Source organism: Xiphophorus couchianus, chromosome 12, assembly GCF_001444195.1.
Source record: "Xiphophorus couchianus chromosome 12, X_couchianus-1.0, whole genome shotgun sequence".
In the NCBI taxonomy this organism is placed as follows: domain Eukaryota; kingdom Metazoa; phylum Chordata; class Actinopteri; order Cyprinodontiformes; family Poeciliidae; genus Xiphophorus; species Xiphophorus couchianus.
The window spans coordinates 4,775,444-4,799,062 of record NC_040239.1 but is presented as its reverse complement, the minus strand read 5'-3'; the positions used below and the strand labels follow the sequence as shown (position 1 = coordinate 4,799,062).

Sequence of the window (23,619 nt, the reverse complement as noted above, 5' to 3'; positions counted from 1 at the left end):
ATAGCACTAAATATTATGAACTTAAATCAAATATATAGAACAGTCATAAAGTCAGAAAATATTGAGCAACACAAGGCATAAAAACAGCAGTTAAGGCCTCTTTAACTCTCCAGCAAACAACAAAACTGCGGTTGTTCACAGAGTGACAAATCTCTGGTGCCACCTTGTGGAAAGACAGGATATAGCACATGAATTTCACAGATTTTTCAGAGTAATTTAGTCGTTTTTTACATAGAATATTTAGATGTTTTGATTGCATTATTTCAACTTACAGTGAATAGAATCTATTTATCTATAACAGAAAGAGGGAATAATAAAAATCATGGTCACATGACCATCTTGTCTTACCACTGGAGAACATGTTCTTATTAACCTCCAGCAGAACCGCCACACCGATGTTGTCTTTGGTCATCACTCTGTTCAGCATGACCTCTGACCCCTCAGAGTTGGCCATGGCCACCTGATTGAACTCCACGGTGTGTTTCTGGACCAGAGTGAACCTGCAGACATCCGCAGCGTCTGGGTTAGCTCTCAGGCGGACTCCATGTTGGTTCTGTAAAACTTTTGAGGTTCTCACTTCTCGGTCTTGAAGAAAGTGGCGCAGCCGTCAACGTGTTTCCTCTCCTGCTCAGAAACCAGCTTGGCGCGGGATTTGGGGCAGAAGTAGCCGTCGTAGCCGCGGTCCTTTAGTGTTTCCAGGAACAAGGTGTAGTACTGCTCGGTCTCCACTTCCTGCAGAAACACAGAAGAAGTTTTACTGAACGGATCGGATCACTGGGAATCGGTGGAGGTGGTTCTGATGTTTGATCAGGTCGCTTCCCTTTAGAGCAGTGGTGACCAAAAATTTTCCCCAAATTCAAACTATTGGTGACCCACTATTGTTTTTTCAATTAAATATACAAAAAAAAATTGTTTCATATATTTTTTCTTTTTCCTGTTTAGAAAGAAATTAAAAATGGTATTTGAAGATATTTGTAGAAAAGAGATCTTTGCGTCATTGCAGAAGTTTAAAAAAAACCTCTCAGGTTTGATTTTTTTTTTTTTTAAAAAGAAAAGCATCAATTTTCCACATTAATTATAAAAATATATTTTTCAAATATGGTTTTGAAAAATGTTCTTATTTTTCTAAATTTTCTCCCCAAAAATGTAAACTTTTTTTTTTAAAGAAAAGCAAATTTTTCATGTTGTACTCATTTTGAAAATTGTTTCAAAAGTACTTTTTGAAACAATTAATAAACATTTTTTATTTTAAAAAATTAATACATTTTAACACATTTAGTATTTTTTTCTTCAAAATACATATTTTTCAAAATCATTTTTGTAAAAAGAAAAGCACAATTTTTCTTAATTTTCAAACTTCTATGGCAAAAAAATTTCTAAAATATTTTTTGAAACTTTTTTTTTACAAAGTATATGTATATTTCTTGAAAATAATAAAAAAGCACATTTTCTCACATTCTTTTAAAATCTATTTTCCAAATATATATATCTATATATTAAAATAGTATTTTAACTTCCCCCCCCAAAAAGCTGCTTTCTTAATTAGTTTGGGAGAATAAAAATACAATTTTAATTTTTTTCAAAAACATCCTGTTTCTTCTCAATGAAGTTTTCACAACTTTATTTTAGCAAATGTCACTGGATGTTTGTTAAAATAAGATTCTTTTGTATCAAACAACATTTTAAAAAGCTAAACTAACCATCTGCATCTTGTTGCTTCCAGGTTAAATTTGTACCATTCAGTTGAGTTCCATCTGTACTTGTGTCTTTATAACTTATTCTCAGATTTCACATTAAATAAACTCTGCTTCACCTGCAGGCTGATGATGTCGGCGTCACAGCCGGTGATTTCCTCCATGATGCCTTTCTTCCTGTACTCCCAGTTCAGCGCCCAGGACGGACAGTAGCCGTAGAGCTGCCGCGTGGCGTACTTGTCGCACAGCACGTTGTAGCACATGACTGTGAACGCAGCTGCAGGCGAAACCAGAGGAGTAATCAGAGCGGCGAAGAGTCGCTTTTAAAGAGTTTAACCGACCAGAACCGACCTGTTGGGCTCATCAAGTCTCGCTCTTTCAGAGTGATCCACGGTCTTTGGGGGAGCTGCTCTGGGTGAACTGGGGGAAATATTATTTAAACAAGACGATGGAGCGGGTTATAAATATTACATTAATATGACATAAATATTAAATGTGCTGCTGAGGGTTTTACCTGCCAGATTGTCGAGCATGTAGTTCAAAAGCTTTCTGGTTCCGTCGGGCTCCTGGTACAGATTCAGGATGTCCTGCGATAACGGATTTCCTGCGACCAATAAATGCAGCATAAACGTCAAAATGCAACTATAATTATTGTAATAACTACACATTTCCATCTAGTATATTTTTAACATTGTTTCATTTTATCTTTATTTTTTAATCTTGTCCTAAAGAGGATGCTGTATTTGAGTCTATTTAATGGTTTTTAATATTTTAAAATGCTGATCACTGGCAGCTATTTTGAATCATGTTATATTTAGATTTATTTTTTGTCAATGTAAAGTTTCTTGTCTGGCAAGAAAACCTCACAAATCTACAAATCTAATATTAGCTACTGCAATAACTAATATTAAACGATTATTTTTGTTGTTGGAATCTTGTTTTAATATATTATTTTTAACACTTTTTTGTGTGAACTTTTATAAAATAATATAATTTATTGATAAGATAAGAAATTATACGTAAATCCAGTCGAAAATACGTGGTAATATTTTGTGTTTTTGCAGTGTAGTAACATAAAGAGATGAGATCACTTCCTTTTTATTAAAGAAAGGCCAAACAAATCTTTTTATATATATATATATATATTTAAGTTTTAAAACAGCTTCGATGACTAAAAATGTCACATCTGCCTCTCCTTTTGTAATGGAATGAATATTTTCACTTCATATGAACTGAAAAGTATTTAATAATATACTACTTTCACTGGCAGATTATTCCACTTACAACATGGGAAAATGTCTTGTTATAAAATTACCTGTAGGTGAAACTAATACTTTTGTTTAAATCATTGTTAAGGAATTATTGACTTAAAACAATCTCTTATATCTGGCTGAAAAGTTACTTGTAATATATTTTTGTCTTATTTTAAGTGTGCCAAGATATTTCCACTAGAAACTAGATAAAAAATATTTGATAAGATTTTGTTTTTGCAGTGTAAATGTCCCTAAATAAATTAATTAGTGGATAGTTCTAATATAATCACTGAAGAATGAAGACGTCTCACCTTTTAGTCCCAGAGTTTGAAGCTTGAAAAGCCGGCCGAGTTCGTAAGGCAGGACTCGTAAAAGATTGTTGTTTAAAAGCAATTCCCTGCAAAAAAGCAGCAACCAAGCATTAGTCTTCAGCTCTAAGCTTTTATTTCTGACTACGAGATTATTTCTAGTTCTTAACTGAAGAGTTAGAACCTTTATTTAGTTATCTTAGATCATTTAGCATTTAAATCCCTGCAGAATTTTAAAGAAATTATTATTCTACGTGACAAGATTTCACTTTAGGATTGAATTACAAATTATCTCCATCACTACTGATCAATAAAACCTGTTTCTACAGGCACTGGAATATGAAGCTAAATTGAAGCAATTTTCAAGTTTTCTCAAGGTGTTTTTTTTGGTGATTAAATCCCTATACTTATTAAACAATGTAACTTTCTCTGCAGTCTTGTATAAAGAGCGATACATGTGCAATAAAAATGATTTTTAAAAATTATTTCTCCAGATATTTGAATGTGTTTTTCTCTGGCAGATTATTTCACCTGTAACACAGGAAAATGTCTTCTTATTAGTGAAATGATTTGATAGTACTTTTCTAAATCAATGTTTAGGATTTACAAGTTCACATATCTTGTGAAAAGTTACTTGTAAGTTAAATTATATCTGAACATGGGGCGATGCTAGCCAAGCTGTATCATGTGCAACCTGCAGTAGCAGGTTCAGCCTGAAGAGGGCAGCATTGAGATGGTTTTCGGCAAAATACTGCAGAATTAAACAAATTTACACAAAAATGTCTCAGTTTGCACAGAAACATTAACAGTATTATGTATTTTCCAGGCACATAGAGCCATTTTATAGTATTATCAACTAACTTTGTTACCTTCAGTTGCTATAAAAATGCTATATAAATCTAATATGACTTAAAATAAATTTCACTTTGTAATTTAACGTCCTGAAATTGGGTCTCTGTCTCTTTAAGAAACTCCTGCTCTTACTTATCTACTAACCCTTTAACAACGTTTTCACCAGCGTCTCACTGAGAAGCAGCTCATATAATGAGCTCAGCAGGTTTTTGCTAATTGCTGCTGGCTAGTCTGAAGGAGTGAGTGGGGGAGGGCTGCGACTCAAAGGCGGGGCTAGACCCACCCAGGCGTTTCACACAGCTGAATGGTTGCCATGGAGATTAAAGGATTTCTCAAATATGCATGAAAGAATCAAGGCAACACTCCAGGTATGTTTCTGATGAAAGAGTGACATTACAAAATGACATAAAACTAAAAAAAAGACGATTTTACATGATACCGCAGCTTTAAGAACCAATTGAGAAAGTTTATCTACAAAAAACTGACTTGAGGGTTAATTCCTCTTTAATGAAGGTTCTGATGAAAAGGAAAAGTCCAAATATACAAAGTGGCCCATTACTGGGTAAAACACTGCTTCTCTATGATGGGTTTTAAAGAAATGCAGGCAGTGTGATGGTTATGGTGGGAATCCCTGGGTCAGCTCCGTCATGTGTTTGACAGGTGCCATGTAGCGCAGGGCGGCCTACCTGAGAGAGACCATGTTGCCCAGTTCGGCGGGCAGACTGCGCAGCTTATTGGACGACAGGTTCAGGTAGGCCAGGTTGGGCAGCTTGGCGATGTCCGGCGGGATGCGGGTCAGGTTGTTGTCGTTGATGTGCAGCACCGTGAGGTGCGTGAGCGTCCATAACGAGCTGCTCAGGCTCCTGACTCGTCCTGATTCAAAAAAAAACGCAAACAAGACGACATTAAAATCTGATTCTGAAGAACTGGTGATGATGCGAGGATGATGTAGTCAACTAAAATTAACAAAATAACAATAACTAAAACTGACAAAACATTTTTATTAACTAAAACAAATAAAAACGGTAATTAATGAGGAAAAACAATATTGTAGGTAAACTATACGTATAACATCCTTTGTTTTGTGTTTATCTACTTATTAGCCTTTCAAAATGATGTGAAATAGATTTTTTCCTCGACACAAGCAATAAGCATCCATTATCCTCTAAGCTAGTCCACAAAATAGCGGGAGAAAACACCACAGCCATTTGGTTGATGAATACATATTTTGAAAATGCCACACCTAAAAATCAACCAAAGCATGAAAAAACTAAAACTACTACTCTAATTAATAAAATCTAAGCAATATTTAACTAATAATAACTAACAAAAACAAGCAAACGCACTTTAAAAACTAATTAAAAGTAACTGAATTAGACAAACAAAAAGTCACAACAAAATAAAAACTAAACTAAAATTTAAAACCCAAAACTATTATAACCCTGGTCTGAGGAATTTCACAAGAGTAGAGACGTAGAGCTGGACGATACGGCTGAAGAACGTATCATGATATAAGCATTTCATATCAGTCGATATTGATAATTATTGATCCGGACTTTTTGTTTTAAATATCAGAAATAGTACCAAACTGGTGGCTTGACCGTTCCTGTTTTATCCACAGTTTTTTATTTTTAAGCACCGTGGCAGAACTTTAAACTGTTGCTGCAGCAGTTACTCAGAAGGTTGTTGCTAGGTAACCAAAGAGTGAGAGAGTTAGTTGATTCCTCTCAAAACAACAATATTATCAGTTTTTGCAATAACTTCTGGGACAATTTATCAACCAGCAAACGTTATCGTGACATGCCTAGCGATGCAACTATCTGATATCAATATTTGTATCGGTCACAATATTGAAAAATAACTTAGATTGGGTATCGGTGGCAATGTGCCCAATCCATTTGTACAGATCTTTTCAGTCTAAATCTATAACTTATTTATTTTAGCACAATATTATGAAATTTGTTTGTTTCAGTTTAATTTTTACATGTTTGACTAAGTGGTAGTAAACATATTGTTTTTTAATCTGTTTCAATTTCTTTATTATTTATTTTACTTTGGCTGTTCTACTCCTGAATGCAGTGACTGAACTAATTAAAGTTGCTTTTACGTGTTCAACCAAGCTTGTGAAATTATCGGTGTATTTACGTGCTATACTGGTACAGAGTTATCAAATAAATTTGTAATTCAGTAAATTTATGTATGTGTTTAAAAAATTCAATAAATTCAGCACTGTGTTTCTGAATCGGATCAATATCAAGCGATACTAAACCTCAGATATCGGTATTGGAAGTGAAAAAAAAGTGGATCGGTGCATCTCTGGACTTCCTCTCTGGTTCAGTCTGAATTGAAGAAGCCATTTTGTCTTTTGAAACTTCTTCAAAAAATAAAAGAGAAGACAACCAGCTGCGTTTGATTGAACCATCTTGGATGTTTCTTTAGCTAAACATTTTGGACTCAAAGCTTTGGGATTTATTTCCCGTTAACTAGAAGCAGTCGGACTAACCGGTTATCTCGAGCTCGTTCCAGTGAGACTTCTTCCCATTGGCCGCCTCCTCAGCTGACATGATGGTGTAACATCTGCGGGGATCTGGAGGATCATATTTTTCCTTTGGCATACCTGTTAATCTGAAACAAAAACAAAGCAAAACAAAAACACTGAGTCCAGCTTTTAATTCAGAGAGAAAAACTTTACAGAGAGAAAAAAGAAGTTTTGTAAACAGATTTCAAGAAAAGAAGTTAGCAGAAAAACTGCTGGCTCTTTATTAATACAATGTTTTTTCCAGGGTGACGCATGATACCGCTTCAACTGAATCATACATCGTAAGGCTGGAGATGTAATTTTAAACAGCTGCTTTCCAGGACGGCTTGAACATTTCTGGCTGCACAAACCTGTTTTCTCATCTCAACTTTTTCTTTTACCAAGTTTCTTTTACAAATATATCAAAACCCTGTCCATAACCACCAAAGAACTGTGTGTAATCACCATAATTCATAATTTGATGAGTAAAGACACAAAAGGTTTTATACATACTTCAGGAAACTTGTTTGCTTTTCTGAGTATTGGTAAAATAGGGATGAACTACTTTTGTGAAATCAATAAAATAAGGATAAATGTGAGGTTTCTTCAGGATACATTGGAATGTATTTATATTTACTGAAGCTCTTGTGGAAACAACAGTGGAGAAAATAAAACCAACATTCCTGCAAATACTTTCAGTTATTGGGATTCTTAGAGATCATTAGCTGTAATTCAACTTAAAGTCAATAAATCATAATTTTTTTTTATAACAACAAGAATTTTGTCAAGACAACAATAAATGATCTGGTAAATGTTAAATTTGCATTTTGGGAAGAATTACTTCTAGGATTAGTTTTAATACAACATACTTTTACTTTTACTTGAGTAATATTTTTAACGTCATTAAATGAAGAAGAAATGAAGAAACACAGTTTATGTCAAAGTGAGACCTCCTGTTCATATACCTGCTTTGTTGTTCTGATGTTATTTTCTATCTGCTGCACCTGTTGAGTCATTTAGAGACCAAGAAAATAAAGTAAGTACTACTTATTGTCACTTTACCCTCTCCTAGTATCTATATTATCTGCAGTAAGTTTGAATTCGGAAAGTTTTATAATGAAAAAAATAATTTGTAAAAGTGTTTCTTCTGCCTGATTTTTTCTTTAAGTCTTTAAAATAACAGAATTTGTACATAATTTTAGAGTTTTCTCTATCTAATGAAATCATTTTTAAGATATTAAATCAAATATTCCAGTACTTCTAATTTTTACTTGTGTATTTTGGGGTAGGATCTAATAGGATTTATCTTCTTCCCATTTCTTTTCTAACTGGATATAAAGGTTTGATTATGTATTTGATATATTTTTGTTTTCTTCTTAATTATTTTATTTTTTCTCTGACCTTTACTTGTTTGAAATAAATAAGGATTCCATTTCAATTACTTGGATGGCTACTTTTTACTTTTACTTGAGTAAAAATATGTTGAAGTAGCTACTCTTTTTGTATTCTAGATTTGCATTTTAATGTATTGTTTTGTTACTATATATATATAAAACAGTAATAGTTCTTGGCCTGTTCTGTTCTACAACTAATAATTACTTCCTTTTTCTAACATGACTTTATTCTCCTTGCTGTAAACATCAGATATAACTCCGGACCCAGCAGAAAATTGACGGTATTTATTTAACATGCATGTCTGCGCAGAACATGTAACACACTTGTAGCATGGGAGCGTTTTGCAGCAGCATGCAGACTAACCTGAGAAGTGCTGCAGAACTTTCTGCCTGGTGTTTATGCAGCAGCCGACATGAGTTTGGCCGAGGTGAACAAGTTTGGAAAAGAATTGCATAACCTGTTTACACATTACTGGGTCACAAGCAAGGAGCAGGGTGACATGTGGCCTGCTGGCATCTGTTCATATCACAGAACTACACTTCCAGAGGAAACTTTCATCACACCCATGTAGGAATTTTATACGTTTAGACTCTGAACTTAAACTAATCACTAAAGTTATTTTTTTCCTGAAAACGTGGAAATGATCGCCTTAAACTCTGAGGTTTGTATTTTTACGAGGTGGGAAAGTTTTTTTTAAATGGGAGAAAATGTAGCAAAGCCAACTGCACAGACAGCTGAAGGACGAGTCTCCAAACATAGATGTAGTGTCAAAAGTAGCCAGACGGGCCCGTTCGGGAAGAAGTTCGGCTTAGCAGCTGTCACACCTGACCCCAGAGTCAATATAAGTGTCTGATAATTGATAATATTGATAACACTGATCATATTAACACATTAACTTAGACAGTGGTAAAAACAGCACCCAGCCGCGTTCACCGGGGAGCGCCTCCGAAGCAGCGGGTTGGATTAGTTCGACTGTCGGCAGCTGTGCGCTCGACACCCGGGCTCACAGGGGCTCACCGCCGGGGAGCCGATCTGCCGGGAGCGGGTTTAATCTGACTCGGAACCGACCCGGGTGGATGTGTTCTGTGTGAACGCGAACCGAGGCGGGGACTTTACCTTCATTCGGGTGCGGTAGAAGACGGTTTATGAGGGGAATTAGCAGCGACATGTAGACGCGCCTCTAGAACCCGTGTAGACCCCTGAACGTCTCGGAAACAGAAGGAAGAACAACAAACGCGACTTCCGCTCGTCCCCGTCACACTCCCGGAGCGCGCGCCGAAAGGGTTGCGCAATATATCTTGTGTAACCAATTTTAATAAAACTTTTAGCGATTAGAAACAAAATATAAAAGAATTATTATTATTATTATTATTATTATTAATTAATTAATTAATTTGTTTGTTTATTTATTTTTACGAACAACTAACCTTCAGAAAGAAAGAAATATCCATCAGGACCATGCTAAGTGTGGGTTTGTTAAAGAATCCAAATGTAAGGTTGAATAACTCAACAACTAGATTTTAGCTGTTTTAGCATTTAAGATTTTAAACGAGAGTTGATCAAAGGTACTGTAGTTTATATTCATAAATATATCCCTGAGGTAAGGTTTGAAAACCTTTCATCTTCCAACCCACAAAACGACAGTTGAAGAGATATGTAAATGTATTTATGTTATACAAGCCACCATCTCTATGTATTGTAGTAAAATATACATATTGAGAACAAGCCTCTTTAAAACTAGAATTTAATACTTAAACTTGAGTAAACTTAAAATTCTCTTTTGTTTCTATCTAGATATTTTATTCTCCTCTATTATGCAGATGGGTATTCATTGACGATATTATTAAATAATAATGAAATCTTCCAAATATTTGTATATGCACTCAGTTTATTGTTGACAGTATTCTAGATTCAGTCATCTAAGCTTAATATTTAATGTCAAACTTTTAAGTATTTTGAATAAAGATTCAATACATAATTTATACTGAATGCAAAATCTTAAACGTGCGGAAGAGCGTTTCTTTTAACGTAAGTGATTTACCACTGAATGTTTGTTATAAACCCCAGTAGATAAATTAAACTTCCATTGTCTGATTTTTTAAAATTTAGATTCTTCCCTTTTGTCAAGCGGAACCAAAGAAACCGGCTTTTGTTTTCACAGGGACCGCTAACAGCAGATATGGCAACCTGCACGCGGAATGTTTGGAAAGGTCAGTTTTTGTTATTTTTTTTATTTCCTGATTTATTTAGGGCATGTTTCTGGTTTATAATGCTTCGTATTGTTTTTTTGGGTATATTATTTGGGTCGTGAGGCCGTCGAGGCCTTCAAGCCGTCCGGTTCTGTTTTCCCATCTAGAAATACATCCGAGATTGGACCTCTAATGCTAGCAGATTGATGCCCGCAGCCTTAATTTGTTTGACATGACATCCCAAGCAGCTAAACAAAAGCAGCAAAATTCACATAACCTGTATCAGAAACAACTTCTGGTTGTTATGAGGATTTTATTTTGGGGCGTTCATTAATTTGTTTGAGCTGTTCTTTTTCCAAGGGGAAGATATTGCAGCTTAGAAACAGTTTAAAAACCAACATTTGCGTGAGTACCTTTCATTTGATCGTTTCAGAAAGCAGAATTTACGAACTCTGACTAGAAACTAGATACTCTGAATAAACCTTCCTTCCTCTGTGATACTCAAAGTTTTTGGTTTCAGAACAGGAGAAATCCACTGGGTATGTGAAGATAGCTCTGAGTTAAACGTGAGTTTTATAGAAAAGCCCTCAACAGGAAAAACCAGGAAGATAGAGCACATAACACCAGTTTTAAAGTCCCTCCACTGGCTCCCTGTAGCTCAAAGAATAGACTTTAAAATACTGTTATTAGTTTATAAATCACTGAACGGCTTAGCACCACAATACATTAAAGATCTGCTGTTGTTGTATCAACCTTCCAGAACCTCTCAGGTCTTCCGGTTCTGGTTCTGCTCTGCATCCCCAGAACCAGAACCAAACGAGGAGAAGCAGCTTTCAGCATCTATGCACCACAAATTTGGAACAAACTTCCAGAAAACTGTAAAACAGCTGAAACACTGACTTCTTTTAAATCTCGACTAAAAACCCACCTGTTTAGAATTGCATTTGAAACGTAATCAATTACAAATTTATTGATGGAACTTGACTTAATGTCGTGTTTTGATTATTGATTCTATGTTGCATCGTGTTTCTGTGTTTGTAATGATGTAAAGCACTTTGAAATGCTTTGCTGCTGAAATGTGCTATACAAATAAAATTTGATTGATTGATTGATCGAACAGTGGACCGCATATAACGAGATTCACCATGGCAACGGGGGAAAAAAACGAAGCCTGAAAGTCTGCATTAATGGAATTAGAAATTTTAAGGTAGGCATAGGAGAATATCAAAACATATTTGTAAAAAAAAAAAATGCAATAAAAAAGCAGCAATACTGTTGCTGATGCAAACTAGTGAGAGTTAGTGTGGCACAGACCAAGTCAGTGTGTGAGTGATTCTTGACGTGACTCAACCTTAACAAGGAATTGAATTGGATTAATCAGGATGAAACACATTCTGCTTCACCTGTTTTATGTTTTTCTCTCTTGCTCAGTTTTGTCAGGATGTCAGAAGCAGCTGCTGAGCGCCGGCGGTCCCTCGTACTCAGCCGTATCTCAGGTGGCACCGAGGACTCTACCCATCCGGACCTACGCAGCTGTCAGGTGAGTTAGCATCTCTGCTGTGAAACTTCAGCTTTGTCCTGCTGGGTTTCAAATCCCTCCTGCTTATGACGGCGCATAGTTAGAATAAAAAAATGTGAAAAAAGGAGTACATTTACACCAAACAACTCAGACGTTTTGAGAAAATTTAATAGAAAAAGCAGAAATTTCTGAGTAGGAAAAGTAAAACATTTTCAAGAAAAAACTTTGAAATTTTGAGATTTGAAATCTCAAAATTTCTAAGAAAATCTAAGAAATTGAAAAAGATTGAAAAGTTGAAAATTTGTGAGAAAAAATTAGAAGTGTCTAGATTAATCTCAGAATTCTTCTAGAGCGAAAGTGGAAATTTCTGAATTTGAAAAGGTGGGGGAAAAAAGACATTTGAAACTCAAAAATCTCTTAGTTTATTTCCAGAATTTGCATGAGATTAATATCAAAATTTCAGATTTTTTTCTCAAAACTCGTTTACTTTGTGAGGTCAGAAATTAATTAATTTTTTTAGAAAACTTCTGCGATTAATCTCAAAATTTAGAATTTTTTTCTTGCAAATTTTCAACTTTTCAAATTTATTTTTTAGACAAAATGTGGAAATTTTCAAGGTTGAAAAGTCCAAAATTTCTGAGTTTTTGTCGGCAGAAATTTACTCTTCTTTTTTTTCTTTGTGTACAACCGTCCTAACCTTTTGTCGTACTTGTCGTTCGGCAGGGCCCGGAAGAAGGACAAAAAGGAGGAGGAGAAGAAGAAGGAGAAGGAAGAGAAGAAAGAGAAGCGAGTCATCGACGACAAAGACAGGCCCAAGCCTTTTGGGAAAACCGCCTGGGTCCCTGTGGATGACGTCTATGTTAAGCGGTTCTATGCCAGAGTTGTCCACAGCGCCTCAGACAGCGTCAGCATGCTGAAGAGGTTCCAGAAGCTGGACTTCGCGCCTGCCGATCAGCCCGTCTACGTCGACCTGAAGCTGGACATGAAGCTGGAGAAAAAGGTAACGCTCCATCTAATCAGCGCGAACGTCACACCAACAGCACATCGAGACGTTTTACAATATGAAGAAAAAAAATCAGAGATTTTTTTTAATCATGTGAATAAATTTATAATATTATAAGAATATAGTGGTACAAATAAAGTTTTAATATTACCATAATAAAATCATAATATTACTAGAATGAACAATAACAATTTTGCTGTATGATAAATTGTCCCAGAAATAATTGCGATAAACAATAATATTGTCGTTTTAAGACTATTTTCAAGTAAAGTAACAAACTAACAAACTTAAATTTTGAGAACCTTTAACATTGAAACTGGAAAATGTGCCTGAAGAACGCATCACGATATAAATGTTTCATATCAGTTGATATTGATAATTATTGATAATTTTTTTGTTTTAAATATCTGAAATACTGCCAAACTGGTGTCGTAACCTTTCCTGTTTTATTCACTCAATGCTGTTTTTTATTTTTAAGCAGTTATGAGGCAAGGAGGGGGAACTTGAAACTGCTGCTGCGCCATTTACTCAATAGTTTGTTGCTAGGCAACCAAAGAGTGAGAGAGTTAGTTGATTCCACTAGAGGTTGAGCAGTTAAAGCCTTTCTTCTGTCCACATCCCCCAGAATCCTGTGCGGTTCTTATATATTGAATATTGCATCAAACATTTCTATATATTAGTATTGATCGCAGTAAAACACAACCACCAAAAACAATAAATTAAACGGGAATAAAAACCCTGCGACAGACTGGCGACCTGTCCAGGGCGTACCCCGCCTCCCGCCTGGAACGTAGCTGGAGATGGGCACCAGCAACCCTCCCGACCCCATTAGGGACAAGGGTGAACAGACAATGGATGGATGGATGGATGGAATAAAAACCAAACTCAACCCAAACCGTAAATAAAATGGATTATACCGATACTCTTCACTGCAGCTTTTGACATTTTGGGTTTTTAAGCTTTAGATGCAGGAATCAGTTCTGTAGAAATCCCTTCTTCCTGTTTACCAAACACAGTCCTGTTGGACCTTCTGGTTCTGATGGAGAACCCTGACCCGTTCTGATCAGTTAAATCCAAATTTAACCAGTTACTCTTGGCAGGTTTGTTTAGATTCATTTCCTCCTTTTGCTTTTGCTGTCGCACTTGACTGGCGTTGATCTGAGTCGTGCAGATGATGCATCAATCACTGCGGAGGTTGCTGGAAACGCTCAGAAGTTTGTTTCCTCCGGTCCGCGGAGACCGGCTTCCTCTCATCCGTTTCCACAGATCTAATGTTCCCATACATAATGAATCACTCTGGAGACATGAAGGTTTAATTTCTGCCACTTTCCTTTCCATTTATCTTTTATCTTCCTGCAGCGTGCTGACTGCTCAGAACAACTAAACAATGTTTTCTTTTTTTGTCTCTCCTCACAGAAAAAAGTCGACCCCTTCGTCAGCACCGTGCATCTACCGCATCCCTTCAAGACAGAGATTAACAAAGTTCTGGTTTTCACTGAGGTAAAAACTTTAATGACTTTAATGCTTGTTATTACAGAGGAAGATTAGGGACACTGAAAAAAAACTTTTTTTTTCTCAGAATGCTGACTTTAATAGCAAAATTGTGTTTTTAACATCAAATTTTAATCTCAGAATTCTGATTTTTTTTTTCTCCTCAGAATTTTAACTTTTTTCTCTGTTTATGACTTTAACACCAGAATTTTGACTTTTAATTTCTCTAAAATAATTCTACATTTTCTATGAATTGTGATTTGTTTCTCAGGATTGACTGAATTATGACTTTTTCAGAATAAGGATTTTTTTTTCTCAGAATTTTGATTTTAATTTCAATTTTCAGATTTGTTTTTTCAAATTTCTATCTTTTTTCTCATAATTATTACTTTTTTCCAGAGAATTCAGATTTTCATGTCAGATTTCTGACTTTAATATCAGAATTTTGACTTTTTCAGAATTAGGATTTTTCCTCAGAATTTTGAAGTCTGAATTCTGAGAAAAAAAGTCTGGATTCATATTTTTTTCAGTGGCCCTGATTGTCATCTGTGTCTTCTAGAGCTTTGCTAAGTCTTTTCTTTATATTTTTTAACAGGCGTTCATATCTGCTAATGATTAATAGTTTTAATTTTCTGCAAGCAGAAAATGTTTGATTTGACTTGTGGCTGACATTTTATATTACGGGTTATAAATTGCACAAACATGTTAACCATCTACATAAATGAACTCTGATTTTCTAAAATGTCTCTCCTGTCTGTTTCTGCAGGATTCTGGTCAGGCTAAAGTTGCTAAGGAGAATGGAGCAGCTGTTGTTGGAGGAGCAGAGCTCATTCAGCCAGTGGGTTGTTTAGTTTTCTCTGTTCAACTCTGTAAAGAACAGTTTTAGTTTTTACTCCTGAGCAGCTCTCAGTTTGTAAAGCGTAACAGGATCCGATAAATCTCGTTTTCAGATTCTGGACGATGAGATTTCAGCCGACTTCTACATTGCAGTTCCTGACATTCTGACGAAGATTTTACCTCTGAAAAACAAACTGAGGAAGAAGTTTCCAAAGGGCAAAAGAGGTAAAATGAGAGTTCAGCTCCTTCATTTGATGGTCTGTTGCATCAGAGCAATGCAATGATTGCAAAGGCTCCTCAAAATTCAGTCGCAGTTGTTTTGTTTTTTCAGCTTTGAAAGCCTAGAAAGTGTTTCATTTTCCAAAATGAACAGATTTTGGAGAAATTCTTAGGCTTTAAACGTGATCTAAAAAATCGAATACTTGAAATGTTTAAAGATAAACAATTTATTCTTAGCGTTAATCTAAGCAAATTTTTTAATAATTTTTTTTTGTATTTATTGTATCAATGCATCAATTTCTACTGTCATTAAAGGTTAATGGAAACTCCAGAAAATAGATTAAGTTATATCTGTAGTTGGGCAATTATTGTATCGGTTATCATTTATTGTGATAAACTTCTTATCATAATAACAATTTTAATTTATTATTATTATGATAAACTCCATTTGCTGATGTTTACAACTCTAAAAAAAACTTTTGTTGGGATTGTTTATTTTACTATTTTCCTCACTGTTTGTTCAATGAGAGTAACAATAAATATCAATAAATTTACTAAATTAACCCTTTTCAGCTGAGTCCTTGATAAGAGGACAGATATTCTCCTGTTATTTGTTGACATATTTTGTGGCGAAAATTAAATTTTATTGCTCTGTCACCAACAGACAGTCAAAAACCAGATATTTACTTACATTGTAAAATAATCAGGTTAAACTTTTCCTGTTTAGATCTGTTGGAAATGACTAAATCTTTGTCCTAAATGTTCAGCACGATGACAGACATTTACTCGGAAAAGCCAAAATGATGATTCAATCACTTTGTAAGCGTCTGATTGGTTAATTTGCAACATTTCAGTTAAAATTAGCCACATCTGGGTGTATTTTAAAGAAAAACCCTCAAGCAAAACGCTTTCTTCTGGTAAATTATGGGAGAAATGAAAATAAATCAAGATACCAGAATTATTGAAGGAAAATATCAAAACAGCCGAGAAGTTGAACTCCGTTGTGAGATATTTTGGAAGAAAACTCAAAACATTTGCCCCAAGTCTTATACTTTAAAAAATAATTTTCATAAATCCTTACAAATTATTATTCTAAACATTTAGCAAATAGAAAACAGGAAAAGTTTAGTCAGATTTAATGTCTTAGAGAAAAAAAGTTGTCTTTTTATCAATAAAAATTATAAATACCTGGTTCCAACTTCAGATCCAGATGCTTGAATTATAATATTTTTTTGTATTTTTCATGTTTACAAAAATGTTTCTGTTTAACCGCAGGTAGCGTCACCAATAATATTTCCCAGGCGTTGCAGTTGTTTAAAACGGGTCATGAGTACATGGTGGAGAGCGACTGCTTCGTTAGGACCCAGATAGCCACGGTACGTCCAACATGGCTGCCGCAGAACGTGTTGCTATGGTAACTGATAACAAACTGCATGTTAGACTGAACAAAACCAAGCAAACACCAGAAATTAAGATTTTTGTCATTTTCCATGCCTACATAAGTATGGCATTTGCTAAATAAAAAAAAAAGTCTGTATGAATCCTAGAAGATGAAGGCAGAACTTCAGGACCGAAAGTTAAAAATTCAATTGAATGTTTTTCTTGTTTTAACCTTTGTGTAGCTCGACATGCCCAGTGAGCAAATCTTCGCCAACCTGCAGGTGATCCTGACTGACGTCTGTTCACACCGACCGGCCGGCCTCGGTATGTTCTCCAAAACCAACAAATAAATCACACACTTCCCGTTTAGAAGAAGGATGGTAGAGGGAAACGTATTGAATTGATTCAGCAGCTTTAACCTTCAGGTGGGCTTTAAATTTTAGATTTACAGACAGGAACGTGATATTCAACAGCCAGCAAGACTTCGTGTTTTTCTGCAAATAATTTCAGTTAGGTGTAGGGCTTTCATTAAAAAAAAAATCAATTAATTGCATAACAAATAAAACAGGCTCAATTATTTCCATTTGCATTATTTATAATTTTTCTCTTCTCTCTCTTTCTACCAAAAACTGGATGATAAATATCTTCAGTCTGATGCTTTGGTCAAAACTAATTGTTTTTTTTACAGAAAAAGTTTGTTTACAGAGACTTTATAACTCATTTTATCTATTTTGGAAATTTAAAATGTCTTCCAGTTCCATTGTGAAATGTTGATTAGAATTTAATGTTTAGCTATCTATGGGAATGTGTTCTTGCATTATTATGCCATTATCATTGTATTTCTTGAAAAATGATCTCAAAACAACAATATTACCATTTATCGCAATAACTGCTGGGACAATTGATCGTCCAGCAATTTGTTATCATAACAGGCCTGGATATGTGGGAGTTTTTAGAGAGAATGAAATCTGCTAAAATTTAATCTGCATACATTGTAATGCATAATTTATGGAAAGATTGTAGCGTTAAGTTTGGCGTAAAGAAAAAAACCTTAAATAGTGTTCATATTAAAAGATAAAGTCTAAATAGTTGTCATGTTTACTTCTGGGAAATAGTTTCCTTAAACTCAGGCATTTCCTTGTTATCTGGGGTTTTTCTGATGTCTCTATTTACCCTGACTATTAAGATTTGGAGTATAATCTTCAGTTGATGGCTCCTCGTTACAGCAAGAGGCTGAAATGGGATAAAAACTAATTTAATTAATGATTATCTGTACAAATTGTCACCAACATTTGTGCCTCTGCTGAGCTTTCAGAAACGCAGAGGAGGTTTTAATGTCATTAAACCCTCAAGTCTGCACATAAAAACCGTCTGATGTTCAGGATTTTTACTTTTTATTCAAAGTTAATCAAGATATTTTCCTATTTACTCGTGCATCAAACCTGCTGTGTTTGGACTATACATACATACATCCATCCATCCATTTTCTAACACCCTTGTCCCTAGTGAGGTCAGGAGGGGTTCTGGTGCCGATCTCCAGCTAACGTTCCGGGCGAGAGGCGGGGTCACACTGGACAGGTCGCCAGTTTGTCGCAGGTGTTAGAACTAATATTCAACAAATACATTAAGAAAATTATTTTTTTATACATTTATAAAATCTTACATCTTAAGCATTTATTCAACATTGGAAGATATTATTTCACACAACTTTCTTTGAAGCGACAGAATCCCTGTTTTACCCATTAAAGCTGAAATTACATTTTTTGGAAGGATAATCTTCTGCACTGGGTCATTTCCTTTTCAAAATGATGATTAAAAACACAAAATATCAACAAGAACAAAGAAATTATACACCATTAAACAGTTTAAAAACAAGTTTCCAACCTCACTTCATTACCTCAACAACAAAATATTTAATGAAGCCCAAATTAACGAGATAATTTGTTAAATAACGTTGAATCCGTAGGTGATTTAATCAATCAAAAACATTCAAATTGTTTTAATATATCCAGTTTAATTGAAAAATACTATCCCAAAGGGGAATTAAATTATTTCATATCTTATCATCCAAGTATTTTCAGAGTCAAGTTATTTTCCTAAACACGAGTTTTTTCTTCTATCATCTGGATCGAACGTCTTTTCATAACATGAAGGGCTACATTTTTATGATGAAAAATAATAATAAAAAAACCATACAATTTTTTATTTTGTAGACAGATATTAACTATAACTAAACAGGAACCTTTTAGGTTGCTGAATAGAAAAATAGAAGCTGAAAGTGAAACAGCGAGGTGTTCATTTATACAGAAGGACCGTCTGTAGTTGTGGAGGGAAAGTTAAAACTTCGCTCCATGAAGTGTTTTAACCCTCAAAAATCATAAATTTGTCCCCCATCATTTTTTTTTTATTTTTTTTTTTATTTATTTATTTATTTCGAACAGACTTTAAAACAATCAAAAAGAAAATAAAATAAATAAATGGAATGAAACAACTTAAGAAATAAAAATATGAAACAAATTATTATGCCCATGTGACATGCAAAATTTTTCTGTTCGAAAAGGAGCAGGTAGAAGATACATCTTATAATGTCCTGCCCCTTTCCTACTTGTCAATGTATTTACAATGAACTGTCATAACATCAAAAAGAAAATTTTTTCCATTTTTCCATCATGTATAACTATACAAAATTATTTTAAGTACTATTTATATCATCAATTACATTATAGCCTATTGGATATTAAACATCTTATACAGCATATTTTGAAATGAGCTCTGCTTTAATCAGCTTTTTAAATTGGTTTACATTTGTAATTTGTTTTAACTCATCATTCAATCCATTCCAGACATTTACTCCACACACAGATAAACAAAAACTCTTCCTTGTTGTTCTAATATGTTGTTTTTTAAAATATCCTTCACCTCTTAGATAATACCCACCCTCTCTGTCAGCAAACATTTCCTGTATACTGTGTGGAAGTTTTTGATGTCTGACCTTAAACATGAATTGTGTCGTTTTAAATGTTACCAGGTCCCAGAATTTCAGTATATTTGATTTAATAAATAACTGGTTTGTGTGTTCCCAGTATCCCACTTTATGTAATATTCGGATGGATTGTTTTTGTAAGAGGTATAATTGCTGTAAATTTGTTTTGTATGTATTCCCCCAGACTTCCACACAATATGTCAGGTGTGGTGCAATGAGTGTATTATATAGAATAAACAAAGATTTATAGTCTAGTACGAAGTTAATTCTTCTTATAACAGCAACACTCTTGGCTATTTTAGATTTTACTTGTCCGATGTGTGGTTTCCAGCTGAATTTATTATCTAATGTGACACCCAAGAATTTTATTTCATGTACTTCTTCTAAATTAACACTGTCAATTGATATTTTAATTGGATTATTTTCCTGTTTTTTATTGTTTCCGAATATCATAAATTTGGTTTTATCTAAATTTACAAATAATTTATTGTTTTTGAGCCAATGCTGTAATTTTTCTATTTCTGTGTTGATCACTTTAGAGAGTTGTTGAATGTTTTCTCCGGTACAGAAGATACTTGTATCATCTGCAAATATAATATATTTTATAAGATTTGATATTTTAACTATGTCATTTATATACAAAATGAACAATTTGGGTCCCAAAACTGATCCCTGCGGAACTCCACAGGTTATGTTGAGTACATCTGATTTCTGACCATCTAATTCTACAAATTGTTTCCTATCTCCAATGTAGCTCCTAATCCAGTTTAATGGCACCCCTCTAATGCCATACCTTTCCAGTTTTTTTAATAACATGTCATGATTAATGGTATCAAAAGCTTTTTTGAGATCCAGAAATACACCAATTGCACATTTCTTTTTATCCATATTGTCTATAATTTCTTCTGTTAATGCCATCAGTGCCATCGAAGTTGATCTTTTTTCTCTAAAACCATACTGACAATCAGTCAGAATGTTTTGCTTTTCAATGAAATTATCCAACCTTTTACTAAAAACTTTTTCTAGTATTTTTGAAAATTGACAGAGAAGTGACACTGGTCTATAGTTGCTAATTATATTCTTATCTCCAGATTTAAATAGAGGAATAACCTTCGCTATTTTCATTGCATTTGGAAATGTTCCAGAAATGAATGACAAGTTGCAGATGTAAGTTAGAGGATCTGCCACATCATCAATTATCTGTTTTATAAGTGACATGTTAATGTCCTTCCAGTCCATTGATTTTTTATTGTTACATTGATTAACTATTTCCTTAATTTCAATTTTGTCTACTGGTTTCAGGTACATAGATGATGTATTTTGCTTAATACATATTTCCGATGAATCCCCATCCAGTGGGTTTGATTTATTTATTTGTTCTGCTAACGTAGACCCTACATTTACAAAATATTCATTAAATCCATTTACTATCCCAACTTTTTCATTCAGGGTTTTATCATTATAAATAATATATTTAGGGTGAGTAGTATTAGAAGAATTTTTTCTTATCAAGCTATGTAAAGTTTTCCAAATTCCTTTAATGTTTAGTTTATTATTTTCTAATATTTTAGAATAATAATCTGTTTTGCATTTTCTCATAATAATAGTTAATTTATTTTTATAAGATTTATATTTTTGTTCTGCTTCAACCGTTTTATATTTTATAAATTGTTTATATAGATTATTCTTTTTCTTACATGCCTTATGTATGCCTTTTGTAATCCAAGGCTTATGTTTGTTTTTTTGCCTGTAATTACAAGTTACGATTGGACAGTTTTTATCATAAAATGCTTTAAATATTTCGGTGAATATGTCAAAAGCCTTATCAATATTTCTTTCTTCATACAACACTTTCCAGTTCTGTGATTGAAGATCTTTTCTTAATGCTCTTATTGAGTCCTCTGATATTATTCTTTTGTAAGTGATGTTTGTGACCTTGTTTATTTTTCTGCAAACATCTTCAAGTAGTAACAAACACTGGTAGATGGTCACTGATATCATTTATAAGAAGTCCACTTCTCAATTCACTTTCCATATAATTAGTAAATATATTGTCAATCATGCTACAGTTTTTCTGTCATGGCTCCGATTTTCTGCCATTGCATCCTTCGCTGTTCCGTAAATAAGCTCGGCTAAATGAAGTGCTGTTAAAGTGAAATTTTATGTTAATTAAACATCTTAAAGAGCCTGTTGAGTGTTTATATTTCAAAGCAGAACCGCATAAGGTGCATTTCCCGTCCCACACCGGACTCTGTTTGGACCGTTACTCTTTGCTGTTACGTTATGACTCAACCATCTTGTATTTACGGCTCCGCTTAAAATGACCGGCTGCGCCCTCTGCTGGATGGCGGCCAAACTGCAACACCAACAGACTAGCTAAGCAGGTATCATTAGCTAACCGATTAGAACTAATTTTAATCTTAAACTATTAATAGACAATTAATTGTAGTTAATTGAGAGCATGTTCGCCGATATTTGACAGGGTCGAGAGGACTCTTCCGGTTTAATTACCATTTCTTTCTTCTGTATTTACTTTAATGTGTTTCAAGAGTCGTTTGGAGCCGAGCTAATGGCTTCTGAATGGGCGGAAACAAGAGGGAGCTTCACGGATGAACGCTTAAAACAAAAGAAAACGAGCGTGGAAATGTAGCGTGTGGGTGATTGGAAGAAAAATAAATCCCAGGGGATTATGGGAATTATTTTAAAAAAGCACAACACTAAAACTGCTGATGAGCAGACAACAGGAAACACGATGCTGAGAGGACTGATTGTCTGGAAGATAAAAGTAAAATCAAAGCAACAGAAAGCAGGGATGGAAAAACTCTGTCAGATTTTTTATATTGTGTTAATGATTGTTTTATGATTTAGAGACACTCTAATGTTCTGAAGAACTTCCCACAGATTATTTTATACATTAATGTCACAGTAGAGTCCAGACCTGAAGTTTAATTTCATTCAGCTGTGGTTGGTTTCTGAGAGTTTTTTACTTTTACTTTTCTTTTTTTTTTTTACATTGTTTGTACAAGTTATTGAAATATTTGAAAAATACTTGCATTTCAGTTAGGTGTTTTCAAGCTGCACAGTTTTGTAGTAAAATTTGACCTAACATTTGATTAAAAGCCTAAATTAGAAAAACTTTATTTACATTTGAAACCAAATATTTTCATACACCTAATAAAAAGACAGACTTTTTTTTCTCACTATTCGAAGATAAATCTGAATAAACTCTTCTTGTTTTTGGTTAGTTAGAATTACCAAAATTATTTTTGTTAAATGATGAACATTTTCTTTTTCAGAATTAGAGTTTTGTTTTTCTTTCTTTATATATTGTATCTAAGCATTTAATTTTGAGGAGGAAAGTCATTTAAAATGATTTTTTTTTTGTTACCGTGAAATTAATATTTATTATTCCTAATGTCTCAATGAGTTATTGATCTCTGAAATGGAAATAAAAGTTAGCTAATACTTGAAATGAGGCAAAACTAACTTACAGGGAACTTTTCTGGAAGAATTAGGAGCTTGTTTTGTTAATTTTTCCTTACTATTGATGAAAAAGTACTCGCCTTGTTATTAGTGAAATAATCTTCCAGTGGAACGAGTACTTTTCCCCCCAATATTAAGGAATTATTTACGTAAAACAAGCTTCTAATTCTTGCAAATAAAGTTACTTATAAGTTAGTTTTGTTTTATTTAAAGTCATTAGCACTAGAAACTAGACCAAAATACTTGTCAGGATTTTGTGTTTTTGCAGTGTAGCAGCTACACCTTGCTAGTGTAAACGTTTAGGCTGATTTATTTTTCTTTTCTCTGGTCAGGACCGTTTGTTGAACGGGCCATCATGTCCACTCAGACCAGTGAAGCCGTCTGGTTCCGGACCGAAAGTGTTTTACCTAAAGCAGCTCAGACTGACGAGGAATGACGTCCCTATCAGATTATAAATAATGACCATACTGAATAAAGATTTTGTTTTTCTGGTTT

The 23,619-nt window shown here is 34.1% G+C and overlaps 2 protein-coding genes across 3 annotated transcripts in view; one reads left to right on the top strand and one right to left on the bottom strand.

Moving 5' to 3' along the window:
- The window catches only part of cnot6l (CCR4-NOT transcription complex, subunit 6-like), a 14,476-nt gene extending 5,182 nt beyond the window's left edge, over positions 1 to 9,294 (bottom strand). The window contains exons 1-9 of the mRNA XM_028034002.1: positions 9,137 to 9,294; positions 6,611 to 6,732; positions 4,794 to 4,980; positions 3,259 to 3,344; positions 2,209 to 2,298; positions 2,046 to 2,114; positions 1,814 to 1,971; positions 578 to 732; positions 349 to 500 (exon numbers count right to left, since the gene is read on the bottom strand). Coding sequence (XP_027889803.1) covers positions 349 to 500; positions 578 to 732; positions 1,814 to 1,971; positions 2,046 to 2,114; positions 2,209 to 2,298; positions 3,259 to 3,344; positions 4,794 to 4,980; positions 6,611 to 6,722 — 1,009 coding nt within the window. The 5' untranslated portion in view covers positions 6,723 to 6,732; positions 9,137 to 9,294. The remainder of the gene's footprint in view (positions 1 to 348; positions 501 to 577; positions 733 to 1,813; positions 1,972 to 2,045; positions 2,115 to 2,208; positions 2,299 to 3,258; positions 3,345 to 4,793; positions 4,981 to 6,610; positions 6,733 to 9,136) is intronic.
- mrpl1 (mitochondrial ribosomal protein L1) lies at positions 8,587 to 23,619 on the top strand. Of its 2 annotated transcripts, none has more exons than XM_028034004.1 (10): positions 8,587 to 8,681; positions 10,182 to 10,230; positions 11,641 to 11,749; positions 12,452 to 12,728; positions 14,148 to 14,231; positions 14,989 to 15,060; positions 15,173 to 15,284; positions 16,554 to 16,692; positions 16,901 to 16,982; positions 23,457 to 23,618. In XM_028034004.1, exons 1-9 carry the CDS (start codon positions 8,661 to 8,663, stop codon positions 16,941 to 16,943), a joined length of 906 nt encoding a protein of 301 aa, XP_027889805.1. In that variant the 5' UTR covers positions 8,587 to 8,660; the 3' UTR covers positions 16,944 to 16,982; positions 23,457 to 23,618. The 2 variants fall into 2 exon arrangements, with proteins under 2 accessions (XP_027889805.1, XP_027889804.1); XM_028034003.1 differs by having other exon boundaries at positions 8,646 to 8,681; positions 16,554 to 16,654; positions 23,457 to 23,619.